Source organism: Argentina silus (assembly GCF_951799395.1).
Source record: "Argentina silus genome assembly, chromosome: 11".
Taxonomy (NCBI): Eukaryota; Metazoa; Chordata; class Actinopteri; order Argentiniformes; family Argentinidae; genus Argentina; species Argentina silus.
The window spans coordinates 20779773-20801858 of NC_139665.1; the positions used below are offsets into that span (position 1 = coordinate 20779773).

The 22086-nt window shown below is 41.5% G+C and overlaps 3 protein-coding genes across 3 annotated transcripts; all 3 read left to right on the top strand.

The window, feature by feature from the left end:
- Positions 1 to 725: 725 nt before the first annotated feature.
- On the top strand, positions 726 to 7425 carry LOC310812340 (sodium-dependent neutral amino acid transporter B(0)AT1-like; the record flags this gene model as incomplete). Its single annotated transcript, XM_083680852.1, has 12 exons — positions 726 to 924; positions 3283 to 3423; positions 3520 to 3657; positions 4648 to 4829; positions 4971 to 5081; positions 5189 to 5301; positions 5399 to 5527; positions 5879 to 6035; positions 6127 to 6331; positions 6530 to 6689; positions 6885 to 7047; positions 7213 to 7425. 12 exons carry the CDS (start codon positions 726 to 728, stop codon positions 7423 to 7425), a joined length of 1911 nt encoding a protein of 636 aa, XP_083536978.1.
- A 2018-nt stretch (positions 7426 to 9443) lies between these two features.
- Positions 9444 to 14641, top strand: LOC310812588 (sodium-dependent neutral amino acid transporter B(0)AT1-like; the record flags this gene model as incomplete). Its single annotated transcript, XM_083681211.1, has 12 exons — positions 9444 to 9642; positions 10722 to 10862; positions 11089 to 11226; positions 11479 to 11660; positions 11970 to 12080; positions 12279 to 12391; positions 12565 to 12693; positions 12852 to 13008; positions 13107 to 13311; positions 13514 to 13673; positions 13979 to 14141; positions 14486 to 14641. The coding sequence occupies 12 exons, from the start codon at positions 9444 to 9446 to the stop codon at positions 14639 to 14641; spliced, it is 1854 nt and encodes a 617-aa protein (XP_083537337.1).
- A 2013-nt stretch (positions 14642 to 16654) lies between these two features.
- Positions 16655 to 21903, top strand: slc6a18 (solute carrier family 6 member 18; the record flags this gene model as incomplete). The annotated part of the gene is made up of 12 exons (XM_083681212.1): positions 16655 to 16814; positions 17681 to 17821; positions 17969 to 18106; positions 18459 to 18640; positions 19098 to 19208; positions 19420 to 19532; positions 19621 to 19749; positions 19965 to 20121; positions 20286 to 20490; positions 20748 to 20907; positions 21213 to 21375; positions 21700 to 21903. 12 exons carry the CDS (start codon positions 16655 to 16657, stop codon positions 21901 to 21903), a joined length of 1863 nt encoding a protein of 620 aa, XP_083537338.1.
- Between the last annotated feature and the right edge of the window lie 183 nt (positions 21904 to 22086).

Below are 22086 nucleotides of genomic sequence, written 5' to 3' on the forward strand. Positions count from 1 at the left end.
GGTGAAACGGGTTACAAATAGCTCCGCCTTGATGAAATGGTTCTATTAATGACTTTGTTGCACCTCAATGGTGCCATTAAAAACCTTTTTTTCGAACAGTGTACGTCATGCTGGTTTTGGACCTTGTAATCTCTAAGTAAGAACTCAAATCTTTCCAAAAACACAACGCACGTTTATCTTACTAAACACATGTTGGAATACTGCTAGAACAATCTCAGTACTCTCTTGCTATGTTTTAATCTTCCTTGGTATGTAATTGTATCTGCTATCTTGGATTTACCATCAACTCATGAATAGACATTCAGGCACATGACTTGGACTACATCCATGCATTCTTGGATTCTGTTGTGTCACGACACATCATTAACCATTATAAAAATGCTTACATCTTTTGGCACTTAAACCTGCTGACAAAACATAATGTGTCACTGGCTTAGATGAATCCACAGATAAGTCTAGCTGCAAAAGGTTATAAATTGAGTTTCCGTTCCCCTTGAAAGAACACAGACCGGGTTAAAGGACACACGCAGTAGGCACAACACGCTCTGCAATGAATTGATGACGGTGACAACAGAGGAGAGGAAGTCCTAATCCTTGGTGTATGAAGACTTACTGTAGCTATCTGCCCATCTTTTTCCACACTCTTTATGAAAACTAAAGCTAGAAACTGAGAAAGAGAAAAGGAGAGAGACATCAGTCTAAACTTACCTAGAAAGCCAGCCACCATGAGACTGAAGCTTCCCAACCCGGGTCTTGATGACCGGATCCCGTCTCATCAGGAGCTGGAGAAGATGGAACTGGAGGAAGCCGGGGACAGGCCCAAATGGGATAACAAAACCCAGTACATGCTGACCTGTGTGGGCTTCTGTGTGGGACTGGGCAACGTCTGGCGCTTCCCTTACCTATGCCAAAGCCATGGAGGAGGTAGGGTTAGAAGATGTGGTGTATGTTTTCTTTTGTACAGTTCCACATCTTTTGTATACTGTTAGAAATTAAAAGGTCTATGAGCTACAACACAACAAAGATGTTCTTGTAATGAAAATACACCAGGAAGTACCAAGGATGAAAACAGTAGGTCAAACTCAAGATATGATTGCAGGATGTATTTTTTTTAAATTTGTATATACAGTATAACCTTTATTTTGGCAGGAGTCCCATTGAGACCAAGGTCTCTTTTACAAGGGAGCCCTACATACTCACAATTTGCAACCATACAGCATTTAAAATTACAACATTATAAAACACAATCAAGAAAAACAACCACTTTTTCAACAACTCTGTACTGTAGATGTATTGTTCCAGCACTGAGGTGCACCAAAACAAAAAGCGGATTTATACAATTCGGTGGAGACCCGAGACACCTCAACCAACCCTATGTACGAGTTTAGTAACTTATGTACTTATACAACAAGGTTAGGTAACCCAGGAACTTACGCAGTAGGGCCTTGTACACAAAAAGGGAGTAATGGTGCAGCCTAAGGAACTTTAACAAGGTCTAGCCGACCTTTAGCTACAGTAGCAACAATGTTTATTTCATGTCGGTATGTATAGTAGGTAGCTACAGTTACTGACAAACGTATCTGTGTGTGTGTGTGTGTGTGTGTGTGTGTGTGTGTGTGTGTGTGTGTGTGTGTGTGTGAGTGTGTGTGTGTGTGTGTGTGTGTGTGTGTGTGTGTGTGTGTGTGTGTGTGTGTGTGTGTGTGTGTGTGTGTGTGTGTGTGTGTGTGTGTGGAGGGGGTGGTCGCTGAAAATGACTTTCCACTCTGTCAATACATTATATGTCGGTTAACATTGGCTGGGTTATGCTTCTTTTATTTCATATCAATCTAATATCAAATAATGTCGCCAATTTTGACAGAGAGATTAACATTGAGCACGGTTTTACGTTATGAGTGGACAAGAGCGGGCTGCGCCAAAGCTGAGCTGCCCCAGATGGAAATTCGAACGTTCAAGGCATGGCGTGTATAATGATAAGAACCTATTAGAACATTGAGAAAAGGACTGAAATTCTGATTGGACACAGGATTCTGATGTAATAAGCATCAATTTATCAAACATTCCCAATGGCCCATATAGTACACTATGGCCACCAGTGATGGGAATGTCCAGTCTACTCATTCTAATTCTGTAGGGACCCCTCCCTCCTGTCCTTAACTCCATGGGGTGAAATTTACACCCTTTTGTCATATAACAGATTAATTATTAGCAAATGCACCTGATTGTTTACTTACTGGACTTGGAGCTTTATCCATTGGAGGAGTAGGGGTTGGGGGAGAGGGGCGGGGGTCATTATAGTCGCACATTCACTTACTTGTACAGTACAGGATGCAATGATGAGTATTAAAACTATCACCTGTGATAAAGCAAATGGCGCTATGGTAAATGGCATCCAAGGATTGAACAGTGATGGATCCTGCATTTTGGTAGATGAAATCACCATAATTAAGCACTGGCATGAAGGTTGATTGTAGAATCCGTTTTTTGCTGTTCAGGGAAAGGCAAGATCTATTCCTATATTTTTTTAAAAGCCCGCCTTAAATCTTAGCTTTTTAACAAGCTCCTCCGTGTGTTTTCTAAACTTCAACTCTTTGTCAAACCAAATCTTTTATCTTTGTAGTACAGAGATAGCAGGTGACTATCTTGATATAAGTTATTAGCTAAAAGTCTTCAGTTTTCTGTTATCTTTGTTATGCAATGTCATATTGAAACTGTCTTTGTCAAAAGAAACATTAATTCATTTCATTAATGGTGAGACAAGTGTACTAAATAAAACACTATATTTTCATTTCACAGGACTGCAAGTTATGCATCAGAATCCCCTAAAGAAATGCTAATAATAATAAACAACTGTATCATCATTTTCAACATCAAGTTAAACTACTGCTTTCTCCTCTAGCATGACCAAAAGCTAATTTATCACAGGAAAACTCCTCTGATATTTGCCACTTCTGTGTATACATTATTGTGACCACTTAGGAACTTAAAAACATTCCTAACAATTTTATAAGAAAAAAATATTAAATAATTGAAAAAATTCAAGTGGAGAAACAGCGCACAAAGCTTATTTGATATTCAATACTGAGTGGTTGGGTGTAATACACATGTTTAACTCAGTGTGTGGGATTCACTAACATTAAACTAATTAAACATCTGAAACATTTGCAATTGACAGTCCCAATGTAACTCATTGTGATGGTGAAATCTTACTTTTGCATTGATCTAATAAGTCTTCCTAAGACAAGCAGATGGCTCACCTCTATGTTATTCAAATTTTACATTCAGGAGCGTTCATGATCCCATTCCTGATCCTGCTTGTTCTGGAGGGAATTCCACTGCTGCACCTTGAGTTTGCCATCGGTCAGCGCCTCAGGAAGGGCAGTGTGGGGGTGTGGAGGTCAATCAATCCTTACCTAACTGGTGTCGGTGAGTGACAGTCTTCAGTATGATAATCTTCTAGATAGATTTGATGCTTGTATAATTGGATTCAATTAATACATATATTTGATTTTTGTGAACCAGGTATTGCTTCCTTGCTGGTCTCCTTCCTGGTTGGCATGTACTACAACACTATCATGGCCTGGATCATATGGTACCTTTTCAACTCCTTCCAGGACCCACTGCCTTGGAGTCAGTGTCCCCTCAATGATAACAAGACAGGTATGTCCATGTGCTGCATTGCAGGGTGTGTTGTAGAACCTCCCGGACAGGGCAGTTAAGATGGTAACAGCAAGTTCATAATATAGCCAAAGTAGGCTAGCTAACTAATACTAGTTTACTAGCCAAAAAGATCACCTCAGCAACTCTGTTGACAGATTTCTTAGAGATTATGGCTTGCTAGCTAGCAAACTTTTGATAAAATAGGCCAAGCAGATCGTGTCTCTGTAGTAGAATTTAAGTCATAGTATTTTGAAATAAAATACCGTTAACCAGAGCTGTTGATTCATCCAGAGACTTTATTCACAGAGAACGAAGCCGGGTCAGGTTTGCAAAGTTGAACCCCTTTCACTTCCGTTACCTGTCCTTTTATAAACATCACACACGTCAACGCCCTTCATTCAAATTCCTGTCTCCTTATACCAATGATATTTAAGAACTACATTTCGTCATCCAGGGGCTACTCCCCCTTTGACTTGGCGTCTGTCAGTCTACTTGAGAGATCAATTGACCTAGGCTATTTTCTAAAGCCTTGTCCTGGCTGTTTACAACTGTGTTTATTACTCATCTATCCTGTTTCTGCAGCTTTGATCTATTGTACTCCATTGTGTTCATACCCTCTAGTGACTAGAGGGTATGAACACAATGGAGTACAATAGATCAAAGTGGGGTTTGACTAGAGTCTAGTCAAACCCCACTTATCTGATCTCACCCCTTCTGAGATGTTCCAGGACCATCTAGTGTCCTTGTGACCTTTTCCCTCGGTGTGGGATTACAACCCTTATATTGTCTTTAAATTTACCATATCTCTTTATGAGTTTTTCCTCAAAATGTATTAAGCTGAATTTTAAAGACACTATCAGCTAGTGGCAGCAGATATTTAAAAAAAAAAAATGAATTAATGGATTAATCAAGGGTCCCTTTGATAACTGGCTACATATAATCACATCTGTCAGCTCATGACTTCATGTGTTTGTCTGTCACACTATGCAGGTCTGGTGTCAGAGTGTGCAGAGAGCACCTCGGTGGATTACTTCTGGTACAGAGAGACACTTAACACCTCTACGGCCATAGATGTATCTGGGGGGCTACAGTGGTGGATGGTCCTAGTCCTGGTCTCTGCCTGGACTCTGCTCTACGTCTGCTGCATCAGGGGGATTGAGACCACTGGCAAGGTACGACTTTTAATAGGTGCCACTGAAGGTCAAGTTCCAACAGCAAAATAAAATGTTGTATTGCTTGGGAATAAAGCCAGTATGCTTATTGATTATGTTTGCTAACGCCCCCCCCCCCCTCCCACACACACACACACACAGGCTGTGTACATCACTTCCACTCTGCCCTACGTGGTCCTCACCATCTTCCTGATCAGAGGGCTGACTCTCAAAGGTTCTTTAAGTGGAATCAAGTTCCTCTTCACACCTGATGTAAGCGCTGACTTTATAAGATACCCATTTATACCCATTGGCTATGATACTGATTTATGTAGACTGATCTGTGTGTTTTTCTTTGTTTTCTCTTTTTATCTCTCAAGGTGAACGAGTTGATGAACCCATCTACCTGGCTGGACGCAGGTGCTCAGGTGTTCTACTCTTTCTCCTTGGCTTTTGGGGGTCTCATCTCTTTCTCCAGCTATAACTCTGTGCAGTAAGTGACCATATACATGACTAGAGAGACAGAAAAAAGCTATGTTCTATTCATCTCTTTCAATGGCTTGAGTAACTCCATTATACTCTTTCTCTAGCAACAATTGTGAGCAAGATGCTGTTATTATCTCCATCATCAATGGGGCAACCTCGGTCTACTCTGCTACAGTGATCTACTCCATCATCGGCTTCAGGGCTACAGCGAAATATGACGACTGCCTGGATGGGTGGGTTCCATGGGCCTCCCTCTAAATATGGTTCTCATAGGGTAGAGGGAAATTGATAGGTACAGTAGCAAGATCAACACAAACTTAAAAAAAAAAGGTTGATTCTACGTTGAGTAGCAATTTGACTGAGAGAAAAAATACATAATTGTACATTTTTCTCTATGTTCCCTGGTGTTATGGAAAACCAATGTTAGGGTTTCACAACAATAGGAGGTTGGTCGAACAATCTTTGCCCGGGTGGAGCGTAGCATCCAAGAGGCATTGCAGAGAAAGAGGATACTATGATTTTAATAGCTCATTTGGCTTGATCAAATGTTTTCAATGGCCATACTTTCATATATATCTTTCTAGTAACATCATGGCACTGCTGAATGCATTCAACCTTCCTGAGAGTGACATAACTGAGAGCAACTACGACGAAATGCTCATAAGCCTCAACAGCACATCACCCAGCATCATGGAGGGGCTGAATCTGAAGACCTGTGATTTGCAAACTTTTCTTAGTCAGGTATGTAAATTACACAGTTATAATTTGTTTTAAAAAAACATGAGTTTGCTCTAAGCTTTACAAAAACTAAAGGGGATGTGTCTTCTTATAGGGTGTGGAGGGAACTGGTCTGGCCTTCATCGTGTTCACAGAGGCCATCATCAAGATGCCAGTCTCTCCTATCTGGGCCATCCTCTTCTTCATCATGCTCTTCTGTCTGGGGCTGTCCACCATGTTTGGGAGCATCGAAGGGGTGGTGGCGCCCCTGCAGGATCTCAAACTCCTGCCCAATACATGGCCCAAAGAGGTTTTGACAGGTAAGTTACAGTACATACAATAGCAGGACCATACTTATTGAGATGGTTTCAAACTGAGGAGCAGTACCAGGCATCCATGGAATATCACAAAGGTCATAACCTTCAAGTTGGATCCACTAATGAATTGAAACACTGTTATCCAGGTTAAGCTCAATATAACATTTTCTGTTGATGTTGACAACTTGTTTTTTGTTTCAGGTCTGACATGCGTAGTCTCCTTCATCTTTGCCCTTATATTTGCCCAGCAGTCCGGTAACTACTGGCTGGCAATGTTTGACAGATTCGCGGGATCCATTCCTCTCTTGGTCATCGCCTTCTGTGAGATGGTGTCTGTTATTTACATCTACGGAGTAGACAGGTGTGTCCAGACCAGCAACACAATGGAAACACAATATCATTACAGCCTCCATTATCAGAACTATAAAAGGCCACATGCCACGTTTTAGTCCCTCCATGGGTACAGACATGAAAGGAGATGCTGATATGTTATCTCTGGAGGCAGTATTATGGTGCATTGTGCTGACGCCATATGGCACTCTGCTCAATCCAACAGGTTTAACAAGGATATTGAGTTCATGATTGGCCACAAACCCAACATCTTCTGGCAAGTCACATGGAGATTTGTCAGTCCAATCATCATGTTGGTAATCTTCATTTGCTACTTTGTCACAGAGGTCAGCGGCTCGCTGACCTATCTTGTCTGGGACCAAGATCTGGTAAGCAAAACTAACAGGGGCAGTTTATGTAGCTGGCAGAAGCTCTTTTAAGTTGCCATTATTCATGCCCATCAACACAGTTGTTTCCTAAAAATAAAATAAAAATGGAAAAGAATACTTTAGAGATTTGCAGAAATGTTCCCTTCAATCTCAATCTCATTACAGATTGAGTTCCCTACACTGGCAGAGCGTCCATACCCTAACTGGATCTACGTCATCATCTTCATTTTGGCTGGTGTACCGAGCCTGGCTATTCCGGGCTTCGCCATATTCAAACTCATCTGCAACCGCTGCTGCAAGAACGACAATGACTACAGAGAGGACACAGTCAACTCTGTTTCTGCCAAAGTACAGATGAGTGAAAAAACAAGGGACTAACCATCTTTTTCTTCGGTTCTCTTCCTGTGATTTCATTGTAAGCGTGTCACAATAATTCCTCTCAGCCTAATCACAAAGGATGAGCACACATGGACAGATTTTCCAGATGGACAGTGTCAAAGTGTCAATGGAAGCTGCTAGTCTCTATGTGAAGAGTCATTTCAACTCCAGGTTTTGTCCATCAAAATGAACTAATACTGTATTCGACCAATTACAAAACTGGTTTACATTATGCAAATCAAGTAGGAGAGCAAAAAGTATTTACACAATTCATTATTTTTAACAAGAGAAATATGATAGGACAACAATGTAAGATTGTGAGTTAAACTCAAGAGTTGTTTTATGTTGTACATGTGTATTGTTTTCAGTTTTGATGTCCTTTGTATAAAGCAAATTATATAGAAAGTTAGCTTAAAATTATATATTAAAGTTTGTATAAAAAATAAGCATAGTATGACGAGACATAGAATGTTTATAGTTTTTAAAGTCTATAGTTTTTAAAGTTTTAAAAATGTAAACATTTGCTTTGCACCACATTTTGTATAGTTCTTGATGTAATTTATTTCTTGTTATGTTTAATAAATATTTAATGTTATAAAATGTGCTTAATGCATTGGCTTACTGTTTTGTATCAAAAGTTCTGTATCAAAAGTAGGGCAGGCGTCTGTATTAGCAGTTGAACTGGTTTGTTAAACCTCATACAGCCTACTACAGTAAATCCATCCAAACTTTGTTGGAAATAATTACTCAACGATATTAGGCCTACCATCTAATCTATGACACATGAGGCTAAATCAGCTGGATGTTTATGCAATGGATTGTTCGGTAAATTGATACAGTGGCAGTCACAATACGTTCGCAATGTTGTCAAATCTCAGTTTCGACAGTTGATATGACCACTTGGACAGCTACAGTAGCAACAATGTTTATTTCATGTCGGTATGTATGGTAGGTAGCTACAGTTACTGACAAACGTATCTGTGTGTGTGTGTGTGTGTGTGTGTGTGTGTGTGTGTGTGTGTGTGTGTGTGTGTGTGTGTGTGTGTGTGTGTGTGTGTGTCTGGAGGGGGTGGTCGCTCACCGGCCCCGCAGCCCACAGATCTACCGGCCCAAAAAATTTTACACGTACGTAATATGTCCTTAATTCATGAAAAATATTGTAATCCTATTACACTTCATTGATCTATTACGGTTATTCGTTCAGGGAACACAGATGACACATTGTACCAATTACATATCCTTACCTGGTCGACCAGGTTTGCAAAATAAATGCATATCTTTCTGTTGGACAATTGACTCTATTAACTATGAAAATGACTTTCCACTCTGTCAATACATTATATGTCGGTTAACATTGGCTGGGTTATGCTTCTTTTATTTCATATCAATCTAATATCAAATAATGTCGCCAATTTTGACAGAGAGATTGACATTGAGCACGGTTTTACGTTATGAGTGGACAAGAGCGGGCTGCGCCAAAGCTGAGCTGCCCCAGCTGAAAATTCGAACGTGTATAGGATTCGAAAGTTCCTCTTCACACCAGATGTAAGTTTGGCATGACGTGTATAATGATAAGAACCTATTAGAACATTGAGAAAAGGACTGAAATTCTGATTGGACACAGGATTCCGATGTAATAAGCATCAATTTATCAAACATTCCCAATGGCACATATAGTACACTTTGGCCACCAGTGATGGGAATGTCCAGTCTACTCATTCTAATTCTGTAGGGAACCCTCCCTCCTGTCCTTAACTCCATGAGGTGAAATTTTTTAAATTACACCCTTTTGTCATAGAACGGATTAATTATTAGCAAATGCACCTGATTGTTTACTTACTGGACTTGGAGCTTTATCCATTGGAGGAGGAGGTGTTGGGGGAGAGGGGGGGGATCATTGTAGTCGCACATTCACTTACTTGTCTAGTAACTGACAGCAATAGCAAGACTTCACAGTGGCAACATACACTAGCTTCCCATTGCTGGCCCTCTCTAGGTGAGGACTACAGCCAGACACCATGAGACTGAAGCTTCCCAACCCAGGTCTAGATGACCGGATTCAATCTCATAACGAGCTGGAGAAGATGGAACTGGAGGAGGCAGGAGACAGGCCCAAGTGGGACAACAAAGTCCAGTACATGCTCACCTGTGTGGGCTTCTCTGTGGGACTGGGCAATGTCTGGCGCTTCCCTTACCTGTGCCAAAGCCATGGAGGAGGTAGGGTTGGGAGCGGGGGGGGGGTTGAGGCTGAGATTCATAGGTTCACCAGTAAATAGTGAAGTCTGTAAACTGGAAATGAGCTAATAATGTTCTGAATGTTTGCATGCAGACTGCAACAACTGAACAATCAGATTTCAAGAATAGAAAGTCATAATTTGCTATCAAAGAGTTACCAATATCTACTAAGAGAAATTACATCGAAACTATACATCGGATTTCAAGAATGTAGTGAAAGTAATGGTTCTCTGTGGCTCAGTTGGTAGAGCATGACGCTAACAATGCTTAGGTTGTGGGTTTGATTCCTGCTGGGACCATATATACTGAAATGTATGCACTCACTGCAATATAAGTTGCTTTGGATAAAAGCGTCAGCTAAATGGCATATATTTAAAGTAATAATTTGCTATCAAACAGTCACAAATATCTACTAAGAGAAATGCGTGGCTAATTATGACCAAAACCTTTTCTTTGACGAAGACAAAGATAGAAAGTCTGATAAATGATTCATGAAGTGTTAATGCCAAATCCCATCTGCTAATATACATAACAGAAACTTAGAAACTCTGGGGCTTTTATGTTACAGTTCATGGTGTGTATATATATATATATATATATATATATATATATATATATATATATATATATGTGTGTGTGTGTGTGTGTGTGTGTGTGTGTGTGTGTGTGTGTGCGTGTTTTTAAGCCTAGTTATACATCTGTAAGAGTGTGCTTTGGTTTACAAGTGTCACTGTGTGCTTCTAAAAAACTGCTGAAAATCACAAAAGATTTGATCCTCACATTTGGCCTAGGTAGTGTATTTAAATCAGAAAGGGGAGATGCCTATGAGGGAGGGAATGTGGAAATGCCCCTGGCAAGAGCAGGAGGATCGCTTTTGAAAATAAACAGCTGATAATGGCATTGCTTAACTAGAAATGGCCAAAACATAAGGCCCTGCTTTTCTGAGTAGCACTGTGTACTTGCTAAGGTATGGAGTGTCATCATGTGGGTAAAATGAGTACTGCAACTACAATTTGTGTTATGGTCCACATTCACCATTCACCAATTCATTGCATTCCCAGGAGCATTCATAATCCCGTATCTGATTCTGCTGATTCTGGAGGGAATCCCTCTCCTCCTGCTGGAGTTTGCCATCGGTCAGCGCCTCAGGAAGGGCAGTGTGGGGGTGTGGAGGGCCATTAACCCTTACCTCACTGGTGTGGGTGAGTTCATTAATGGCCAGAGACACAGTCAGCTTGATAATGGAAGCCAATAAAATGATTAATTTGAATGGCGTATCTGACAACGTAAAAACAGCATTACCGTCAACATTTCGCATTACATATTGTTGATTCTATCATTCATAATAGTCTAAGAGAGAAAAATACATACCTCATACCTAGTCAGGGTAATATTGTGCACCAACTGATGCTCTCCCTCATACTGAAGGTATCGCCTCTATGTTGGTCTCCTTCTTGATTGGGCTGTACTACAACGCCATCATGGCCTGGATCATGTGGTACCTCTTCAACTCCTTCCAGAGCCCACTGCCATGGAGTCAGTGTCCCCCCAATGATAACAGGACAGGTAATTTAATGGATACAGATTCATATGTGCATGTACTGTACGCACACACAAACACACGCACACACACACACACACACACACACACACACACACACACACACACACACACACACACACACACAAACACACACACAAACACACACACAAACACACACACAAACACACACATAAAACACACACACAGTAGTGCTGCATCACAGAACAACCAAAGCAATCTCTGTACTTTACAGTGTATTTCTATCCCCCCTGTAGGTCTGGTGTCAGAGTGCGCACAGAGCTCGTCAGCGGACTATTACTGGTACAGAACATCACTAAACACCTCGGCGGCCATAGATGACTCAGGAGGGCTGCAGTGGTGGCTCGTTGTCTGCTTAGCGTGTGCCTGGACGGTGCTCTTTGTATGCTGTATCAAGGGCATTGAGTCATCAGGAAAAGTAAGCTGAGCTGCCACCAGTAGCACATAATAGACATTATTTATAGGTCGCCCTTATTTACATTAGCTATATCAAAGGTTGAACCGCTTTGGATGTATAGGTCCACCAGTTTGAGATTAATCCCTAGTTTCCATCATATTGCTTACAGCCACCTTTACATTACATTACATTACACTATTACAGATCTATAAGAAGTGTCAAGCGGTATGCAGATAGGGATTGATTTCGAACTGGGCACCTCTCAAGGGGTTTCCACAGTTCCCATACACCTCTCTTAATCTTTATCTTAATCTCTTTTTCTTTCCTTAGGCTGTGTACATCACTTCCACTCTGCCATACATAGTACTCACTGTCTTCCTGATCAGAGGGCTGACTCTCAAAGGTTCATTAAATGGAATAAAGTTCCTCTTCACACCAGATGTAAGTTTGTTTTCCCTTCATATTCAATGTATCATAGACATCTATTATGATAATCATGGGCTGCATTTATCTAGCGCATTTCATGTAGCGCATTTTCAGTTTCATGTACTTCACATTTCATGGGGGAACAATATGCATAGTTCCAGGGTGTGTTTACAACAGAAATTATACAGCTATCTTGTATATCCATTCTACCAGGTGGATGAGTTGATGAACCCAACCACCTGGCTGGATGCAGGTGCCCAGGTGTTCTATTCCTTTGGCCTTGCCTGGGGCGGCCTCATATCCTTCTCCAGCTACAACTCTGTGCAGTGAGTGATGGCAATAAAACAATAAAGTCCTCTGTTTTACCATTTGCCTGTATGTATCTGGTATTTAACAAGTAATACCAGCAAAAACATAATTCTATATACAGTATGTCAAGACAAACTTCCACCAGGTATGGTAAACATGTTTTCTTGTTGACGTTCCTCCTGTTTTCCAGCAACAACTGTGAAAAAGATGCTCTCATTCTATCTGCAGTCACTGGCTGCACATCCATATATGCTGCCACCGTCATCTACTCCATCATCGGCTTCAGAGCCACAGAGATGTTTGATGACTGTCTGAGTGGGTGAGTTTGGATTCTGCCTTGTTTAGTGTAGCAGTGTTCAAAAGAAGAGGTTGGGCCTATAACCTAGTTGAGTGAAATCAAGCACTCCATTGGGGACACTACTACATGTTTGACAAGTAGGTTATGGTAAAGTGAAACACAAGGCTTTGTTTTAACAGGAACATCCAGGCACTGATGAACGAATTTGAGCTCCCTGACGGCCACATCACAAAAAACAACTATGATGAAATTCTCCAAAGTCTCAACAGCTCTTCACCAGCAATTATCAACGGACTGAACATCAAGACCTGTGACATTCAGACATTTCTCAATGAGGTAGCCAATGTTCAGTCATCCATCTGCCCCCCATGTCCTTTGTTGTACATTCCACCATCGAACGGGACAGTCAGTGAGCTCTCTCTGTGTTCCTGTAGGGTGTGGAGGGAACTGGTCTGGCCTTCATCGTGTTCACAGAGGCCATCACCAAGATGCCTGTCTCTCCACTCTGGTCCATCCTCTTCTTCGTCATGCTCTTCTGTCTGGGGCTGTCCACTATGTTTGGGACCATCGAAGGGGTGGTGGTGCCCCTGCAGGACCTCAACATCCTGCCTAAAAAGTGGCCCAAAGAAGTGTTCACAGGTGAATCGGTCAGACACTATTCTGGTCATTTTTTAGAATGCAGTGGCTTTCAAACTTGAAACATTATATATATTTACAAAATTTAGAGCTCAGTGAATAATTGTATATAAGTCATATACAGTGTTATTTTCAAGAGGATATTGTTCATAAAAGTGACATTTCTTGAACCATATTTCTGAGCCCACTCTGTTTTGTGACTCAGGCCTAACATGCCTGGTGTCCTTCATCATTGCCCTCCTGTTTGCCCAGCGCTCTGGGAACTACTGGCTGGCCCTGTTTGACAACTTTGCTGGCTCCATTCCTCTACTGATCATTGCCTTTTTTGAGATGATAGCTGTGGTGTACATCTATGGCATAGACAGGTGAGTAGATGCAGGACCAAACCTTAGGCCAATTAGATTTTACTTCATTCAGTTCAGGAAGTGGTTTTGATTTACAGTTATAAAACGGAAAAACTTTGATACGTGAAACGTGACATAAAAAGCTTCTACTTTTAATTGTATTGAGAAATCATTGAAAATAAATGCCCTATTTGCAAAAATTTACTTTTGACTTGAATGAATTGACTGAATTAAAATTCAACTGATCCCAACCCTGCTTATTAGGCTCTCTGAAATATCCCCATGGTCAATTCAGAATAATAATGCAATGTTATGTGATATGCCAGATTCAGTGAGGACATTGAGTTCATGATCGGTCACAAGCCCAACATCTTCTGGCAAGCAACATGGATGGTGATCAGCCCTCTGATCGTCCTGGTCATCTTTGTGTTCTACCTGGTGACCACAGTCACAAAGGAGCTGACCTACAGCGTCTGGGATCCCAACTCTGTAAGTCAAGTATCTCACAATGCAGCTTATCAAAATGTACCTCTAGCTAATAGCCAATAATGTTAACAGAGTAGTAGTCACTCACAGTGGTTCCAGGGAGTGAAAGCCTGTGACTGCTAAGTGAATAGCTAAGTATGCTAATTCACAAATGTATGGCTTTGAAAGATGGCTCTAGTCTTTGTAATGTTTAACCTTGTCAAACATGTTTGAGAAAAATATCTCTCTAAATCTGCCTTGTTTGTTGCATTTCAATAGAAATAAAGAGAGATCTGGGACCCAGATCTAATGTCTTTGGGGGAAACCAAATAATTGACTAATGGTTTGATTTGTATCTACAAATACAGGAAGGCTTTCCCAAAGTAGAGAAGCAGACTTACCCTGGGTGGGTCTATGTGATCATATTTATTTTGGCCGGGATCCCAAGTCTCACTGTTCCTTTCTACCCACTGTGCAAATTGATCTATAATCGCTGCTGCAAGAAAAAGGATCCATCAAGCTAAACTGACAATGAAAATAGAGGAAGTGAACATCTTTGTTGAAACAATTGTCTCAATTGATTAACCAAAAATGTGTGCCATTGCCCCTCCTGTCACTCATATAAGGGGCATTAGATCATTATGTATTATAAAGGCTGACTGTTCGTCTGTTGAGTTTGCCAACATTTGAAGCCCTAGGCCCTCATTACTAACCAAAGTACCCAGAGTGAGGTCTGGAGACGTCCATTTGTTGATGTTAGTGTAACAGTGTAATCATTGAGTAAGATTGATACCATGCAAAAAAGAATGTACTGGTGGGGTTTCATCAGGACTTCACATTGTATATAAAAAAAACACAAACGTTCATATTGAATATAACATATTGATGGACATAATTGCTGTAACTGTACCTACTGTAAAGAAACACACCTGTAATGTAATCAATTTAATCTATTGTATGTGTACATCGAATAAGGTACAAAAAACTGAAAGCATATGCAACTGGGCGCACTGTTTCTTTTTGTATACTGTATATCATTACCACATTCTCAGACACTCATTCAAAATATGAATCCACATCAAACCATAAACAAGTAATAAGTGGAATACTGTACTGGAAAACCATATTTAGCCAACCCATAATAAACCTGACTCTGAGGAATTTAATGACATTGTAAGCAGGAATGGGAGAAAGGAGAAAAATGTGTACTGCATTAACTTCGACCCAGCCCTATTCTGTGTCATACTCCTGTTAATTAGGTGACATTTCAGGTGACATCACAACATGATTAGAATAATTGGCACATGCTATTCAAGTGAAGAGTCCAAATAAAATGCCAATCCTTTGATCTTTATGGTCTCAAATCCAAGGATATGGTGAGCTGAGCTGTTTTTATGTTGTAGCACTGGGTAATGTTCAGTACTTCTTGGGTGGGGACAAGTTGTCTCTTAATTATATGTTGTTGTGCTCCTAGGGCATGGAATTACCTGCAGGATACACTAAGACTCGATGTCTTTGTTTCACTGGGCCATTTCAGAAACTTGATTGCCGAATTCTTGGTGGAAGATAGTTGTTGTTATGAATGATTGTCGTCTGTAAAAACTGTATGTTAATGTATTGTCAATGGAATGGAATGTAAATAGTGATGTGTTTAGATAACATAATCAGGGCACCCTTGAAAAAGAGACCCAGGTCTCAATGTGCTTTCCCCTGTAGAAATAATGGATAAATAAATACATTTAACTGATTTCACATAAAAATCTATTTTTCTCCCTGAAAGTGAATTCAATATAAATCTCAGAAAAAGATACAATGAAATATTATACTGCGCCACAGATGGTTTTTGTTATATTAGAATGATAATTGTCAGTGTTTTTCCACCCTCATTGAACTTTGCCTGGTTTGAGTGTTTATCACGTCTGAAACTGATGCAAGAATCCATATAAAAACATTATACGATTTATACTGTAAAAAGGTTACACCCTGTGCCAATGCCATTCCTGTCACTGACATCGATGTTTTTTTATTGACTGGTAAAGAGGTTATCATTGCTTCCTGGTGGTTCCTTCAGGGCTCACAATACATTGCAGCAGCATCACCAGGTTATCCATTAAACAGGAGTAAACACACACATAGGCCACTAAAGGATGATGCCCAATCGCTCTTACGCTCCCTTCCTGGTGGCCTGCCTCCCCCCCCCCAAAATGTATAAAAGCTTCAGTCATGCAAATCAACCCAACCCACTGTTGAGTCAGAGAGAGCAGAGAAAAGCAGCGGTCATCATTCTGGCCTCAACTACTAAACCTACAACCCGTCTTTGGAGAGTGAAGCTGCACAGAACACAAACCCAAGCTACACTGAGGTGTGAACTGTATGAGGCAAAGCAGGCAGTTTTAAGTGGACTAAAGTGACTTCACTGAAGCTTTGTTACTGGACTAATGCTTGAAGTGGACCGTAGAAAAAGCATTACAGACTAGGAACTGGACTAAACTAGACCCAGACTAAACCACAGTGTGGTCCTGCTGAGAGCAGAGGAGATGAGTGCTCAGAGCATTGCCACAGTGGAGGGCACGAAGGGGGCAGAGGAGAGGCCCAAATGGGCCAGCAAGACTGAGTACCTGCTGACCTGCATTGGGTTTGCGGTGGGACTGGGCAACGTGTGGCGATTCCCTTACCTTTGCCAGATCTACGGAGGAGGTAAGATGCTCTTTTTAGTCTCTTGGTACACATCCTTCCAGTATTTTTTCATCTATCCAATCCAATCTATTCAATGAATGAGATGACAGGGGCAATGATCATTAATCAACATTCATCTGCCTCTTTCCTTTTATCCATGTCACAAATATTTTTTGTTAATTCAACTGTTTGTTTGAGTCAGAAGATGAAGATTGCTTCCTACAAATCATGTAGAATTTGATATTTGAGTATTTTGTTCAATCATACACTAACTCTTATTATCCATTCAATGTTTTCATTTTAATACTAATGAATACGTATTTATCAAATAGGTCTGCATTGCAAAAGTGTTACTTATGAATGGATCCCACACTAAACTGTAATGGAATAGCTTCTAAAATATATAAGACCTCTCTTCAAAGTGTTAATGCATGCAGAAACATTATTAAACATTATTATTACACTATTTCACCCATTTTCCCTCTTCTGCACTTCAAAAAAACCTCTTTGTGATTCTAACGGATCTCGGATCTATTAATAAGTTAACTATAACTCAGGGACGTTAACTTAGGAATACTTTTAAATGTCTACTTACTATACATTCAGTTCCCTCATAGCTCCCTCATAGCTGTAGTAGAGGTTAATCATAAACACAGATCTAGATTCCGCTCATACTCCCTCATTCCTATAACCTATATCTAACCTATATAAAGTAAAGTGGTCATTCACCTTTACTCTCACTTACAAGACAACCTAGCTAGAGATCCTACCCACTCTTGTCTCCTAACTCCAGCGATTGGAAAACACTGCTTTAACCTCACGTTAGTGTCGAGAGGCACGTCTCCCTATTCCGACCTTACTGACATTGACGGCTGTGCCCTCCCTAGGTGCGTTCCTCATCCCCTATCTAATAGCCCTGGTATTTGAGGGCCTGCCCCTGCTCTACTTGGAGATGGCTATTGGACAGAGGCTCCGCATGGGCAGCATCGGTGTCTGGAACTCCATCTCACCCTACCTGGGGGGACTCGGTAGGTATCCAAGACTGATAATATCTAGAAAATAGTTTTGGATTATTTTGGTTGATTCATTTATTGACTAATACAATTGTTTCAATAGTACTGGAAAGACATTTATCACAATGTTCAAATGTCAAAGATGTGTCGTCCTGTGTGCAGGTGTTGCCTCTTTGGTGGTGTCCTTTCTGGTATGTCTGTTCTACAACACCATCGTTGCCTGGGTGTTGTGGTATTTCTTCCACTCCTTTCAGAATCCTCTGCCCTGGAGTCAGTGCCCACTCAATGACAACTTCACAGGTAACCTAATACCCCCCCATACAGCACTCCAAGAGTTCCAGTAATATGTATTACACGTGTTACACAAGAGTTATTGCACATGAGAATGCAACAAAAACAGCAACTAGAAATATAGGGAATGGAGGTTACTGCACAAAATCTTCAGAATTGATACAGGTTTATTCAACAGGTTCAGACAAAGACAGAACAAGACACCTACAGAAAGACACAACTATTCAGTCCCAGATACAGAAATTAAAGAGGCACTGTGTGGTCAAAGACATACATAGGCTTACCTACATTATCAATATGTTCCATGTAAAAATGGAATAACAAATACCTTCTCTTTCAATGTCATGGCAACTTAAACCAGGCTACGTGAAGGAGTGTGTGGAAAGCACGCCTGTGAACTACTTCTGGTACCGGCATACCCTGAACATCACGCCCGACATTGAGACCAGTGGCTCACTGCAGTGGTGGATGGTCGTTTGCTTGGCCTCAGCCTGGTGTATCGTCTACATATGCTTCATCAGGGGCATCGAGACCATTGGCAAGGTGGGTGGCAGTGCCATGTCAGTGGGTGCCAAACCGATGCTCACGCCCAGGTCCTAACCATAAACTTTTCTTGAAGCCCACTCATAATTCTCACCAGATCTGACAGGGTGAGATAGATGTGAGCAAAAAGCAATATATTGAAAGCTCCACCCCCTTACTTTTATTTGCCAGGTGTCTGTTGGTAAAAAATAGATGTTCACCCTGCTGGGTGCAAACATTGTACTTTTGCAGTATCAGTGACAACATTGATTAGATTTGATTAGATTAGATTCAACTTTATTGTCATTGTGCAGAGTACAAGTACAGAGACAACGAAATGCAGTTAGCGTCTAACCAGAAGTGCAAAAAAGCAGAAAAGTGCAGTGTGAACAATATATACAGGTAGTGCAGTATAAGTAGTGCAGTACCTAACAGGGTCATTTTGGTCAGTGATGTGTTTGGTATGCTATTTCTACAGGCAGTGTATATAACAGCCACATTCCCTTACCTGGTACTGACCATTTTCCTGGTGCGAGCCCTCACCCTGCCTGGAGCTACTGCAGGTCTAACCTACCTCTTCACCCCTGATGTAAGTACAGTGTGTGTGTGTGTGTGTGTGTGTGTGTGTGTGTGTGTGTGTGTGTGTGTGTGTGTGTGTGTGTGTGTGTGTGCATTTGTGTAAGGTGTCATAGGCCTGTATGTGTAGTAGCTTTGTTTATGGATCATGCATGCATGCGTGAGAGTGAGAGAGAGATTGATTCCCTCAGTGACTGGTTATCATGTTGTATATTATTCCTTAGTGGGCGACGCTGATGAGACCTGAAGTGTGGCTGGATGCTGCTACTCAGATCTTCTTCTCTCTGTCCTTGGCCTTCGGGGGCCTCATTGCTTTCTCCAGCTACAACAACGAGAAGTAAGACCAACAGTCATCATTATCATCAGTTATGATCTATTTCACTTTTCAAAATGATCAAGTTCATCATGTGACCTCTGTGTGTCAGGAATGACTGTGAGATGGATGCTGTTCTAGTGGGAGTTATAAACAGTTTGACATCCATCTACGCCTCCATCCCCATCTTCGCCATCCTGGGCTTTAAGGCTCACTCCAACTACATCTCCTGTCTAGATAAGTACGTATGATGACATAACACTGATGTTTAACAGTCCACACCTTCATTCTCCTAACACTTTTGGGTTTTTATCTGAATGTACTCTATGAAGGCCCTGGGTTTTTAAGATACCTGTTGGACCAGATCTCCACTGAAGGACCATGTGTGTGAGAACTGCTGTCATCATTATCCTTTGGCACGTCAACGTGAAGATTTGGTTTGTTTTTAACTTCCAGTAACATCATAGCGCTTACCAACGAGTTTGAGATTTCGGACCAGAACATAACGGTTGAAAACTACGACCACTGGTTTGACTACCTGAACGCGATTAATCCAGACACGGTCTCTTCTCTGAATCTGAAGGAGTGCGACCTGCAGACATTCCTTGACCAGGTATTAAACCAAAGAGTTAAGAAAACAAGGAACATAGTTTAATAGTTATACATCAGTCCTTCAATGAAATCCCACTTAGTCTCTTTCTCTCTCCCTGTCCCCGCCTCTCTTGTTCTCTTTCACACTGCTCCCACTCCCCCTGTGTTGCTCTCCTTTCCCCCCAGAGTGCATCAGGCACCGGGTTGGCGTTCATCTTGTTCACAGAGGCTGTGATAGAGATGCCAGGCTCTCAGGTGTGGGCAGTGCTCTTCTTTGTCATGCTCTTCAGCCTGGGCCTCTCCTCCATGTTTGGCAACATGGAGGGCATCATCAACCCCCTCATCGCCCTCAAGCTGTTACCAAAGTGGATGCCCAAGGAGCTCTCCACAGGTACCAGTCCACAAAGGGCTCTATCTAACCCATATAGCACACAGATCTAGAATCAGATCAACCTCCCCAGATCAACCTTCCCCTAAACATGCTATTTCCAACATGGGTTCAGAGGACAGATTATATCACACAGAATGGTGTCTGGTTTGATGATGTTTCTACCTTATGTGCGGTTGAAACGAAGAAACCTCCCCCCTCTCACACACACACACACACACTCCATCATCTCACTTACCTCTCCCTCTCTCTCACCTCAGCGTTAATCTGCATGGTATGCTTCCTGGTGGCTCTGATCTTCACCATGGGTTCAGGGAACTACTGGCTGGAGATCTTTAATGGCTATGTGGGCTCTGTGCCGCTCCTCATCATAGCTTTATTTGAGATCATCGCAGTGAGCTACGTCTATGGAATAAAACGGTAACATCCATTTTCCTGCTTCGATCTGTATGTCAATCTACTGGTTTATGACTCTAGCTGCACATGCTCTTCATAGGGTCCACACAAAACACAATTTTAAAGAAATCACACACAGAGATATGAGGAACAAAAGAGATACACAAACATACAGTGAGAGATGTAACACTTCTGTGAGGTTTAAGATATGGGTTCTGGGGTTTGCCTCTAAAACAGCTCTGCTGGGGGCCTCCATTCATCATCAAGAATGATCAAAATTAATTGTACGAGTGTGTTGCTCCGAGCTGAACATGCCTGTGTCCCTATAGGTTCAGTGATGACATTGAGTTCATGACGGGGCGGAGACCCAACATATTCTGGCGGGCGTGCTGGCTGGTCATCAGCCCTCTGATGCTCCTAGTTGTGTTTGTAGCTTACGTGGCTGTCCAGCTGCAGAAGCACCCTACCTACCCGGCATGGAACCCTGACTTTGTAAGAGCCATGATGACTGTACAGTCACTGCATACTGGGATGGCATGAGCCTGGAGTGTGATGTGATTTGTTATGTGTCCAACACCCCCTGTAATGCAGCCCTGCCTAAATTTTTGAGCCACAGTGTAAAGCTTATGTTTATGATTGTATGTATGGGTACATAATTACCAATCCAGTTTAGACAAATGAGTTTATCAGTGTATTGTACAAACTACCATATCAGCTCACTGCTTGTCATGTCAAAAAACCTTCTCAATTAATTTTGAGAGATAATATGCAGTTTCTACAGATGTGACTCAACAAGTAACCTGACTGTCTCTACAGGTGGACTTCCCTCAGCCAGACGTGCAGCCGTACCCAGACTGGGTGTTTGCCATCTGTGTCTTCCTGGCTACAGTGCCTGTCGTCTCCATCCCCCTGGTCGCCCTCTACAGGTTCACCTGCTGTATGAAACACAGACGCTCCTCTGACCACGACAGCAACAGCCCCAACCCCTATGTTAATGAGGGCTATGATGTCGACAGCTAGACCAGACGCCTGAGAGACGTGCTGTCGTCAACTTGTGGAAGACTTTGATATTCCCAAGACTCAATCAAAGAGACTGAAGTTATTTTTATTTTATTTTATAATTCATTAGTGATTATCAATATGTTCTTCACTGTTTTCACATCTTAAAGTAGAAAGTAAATGAAAAGGAGGACTGAAGATGTG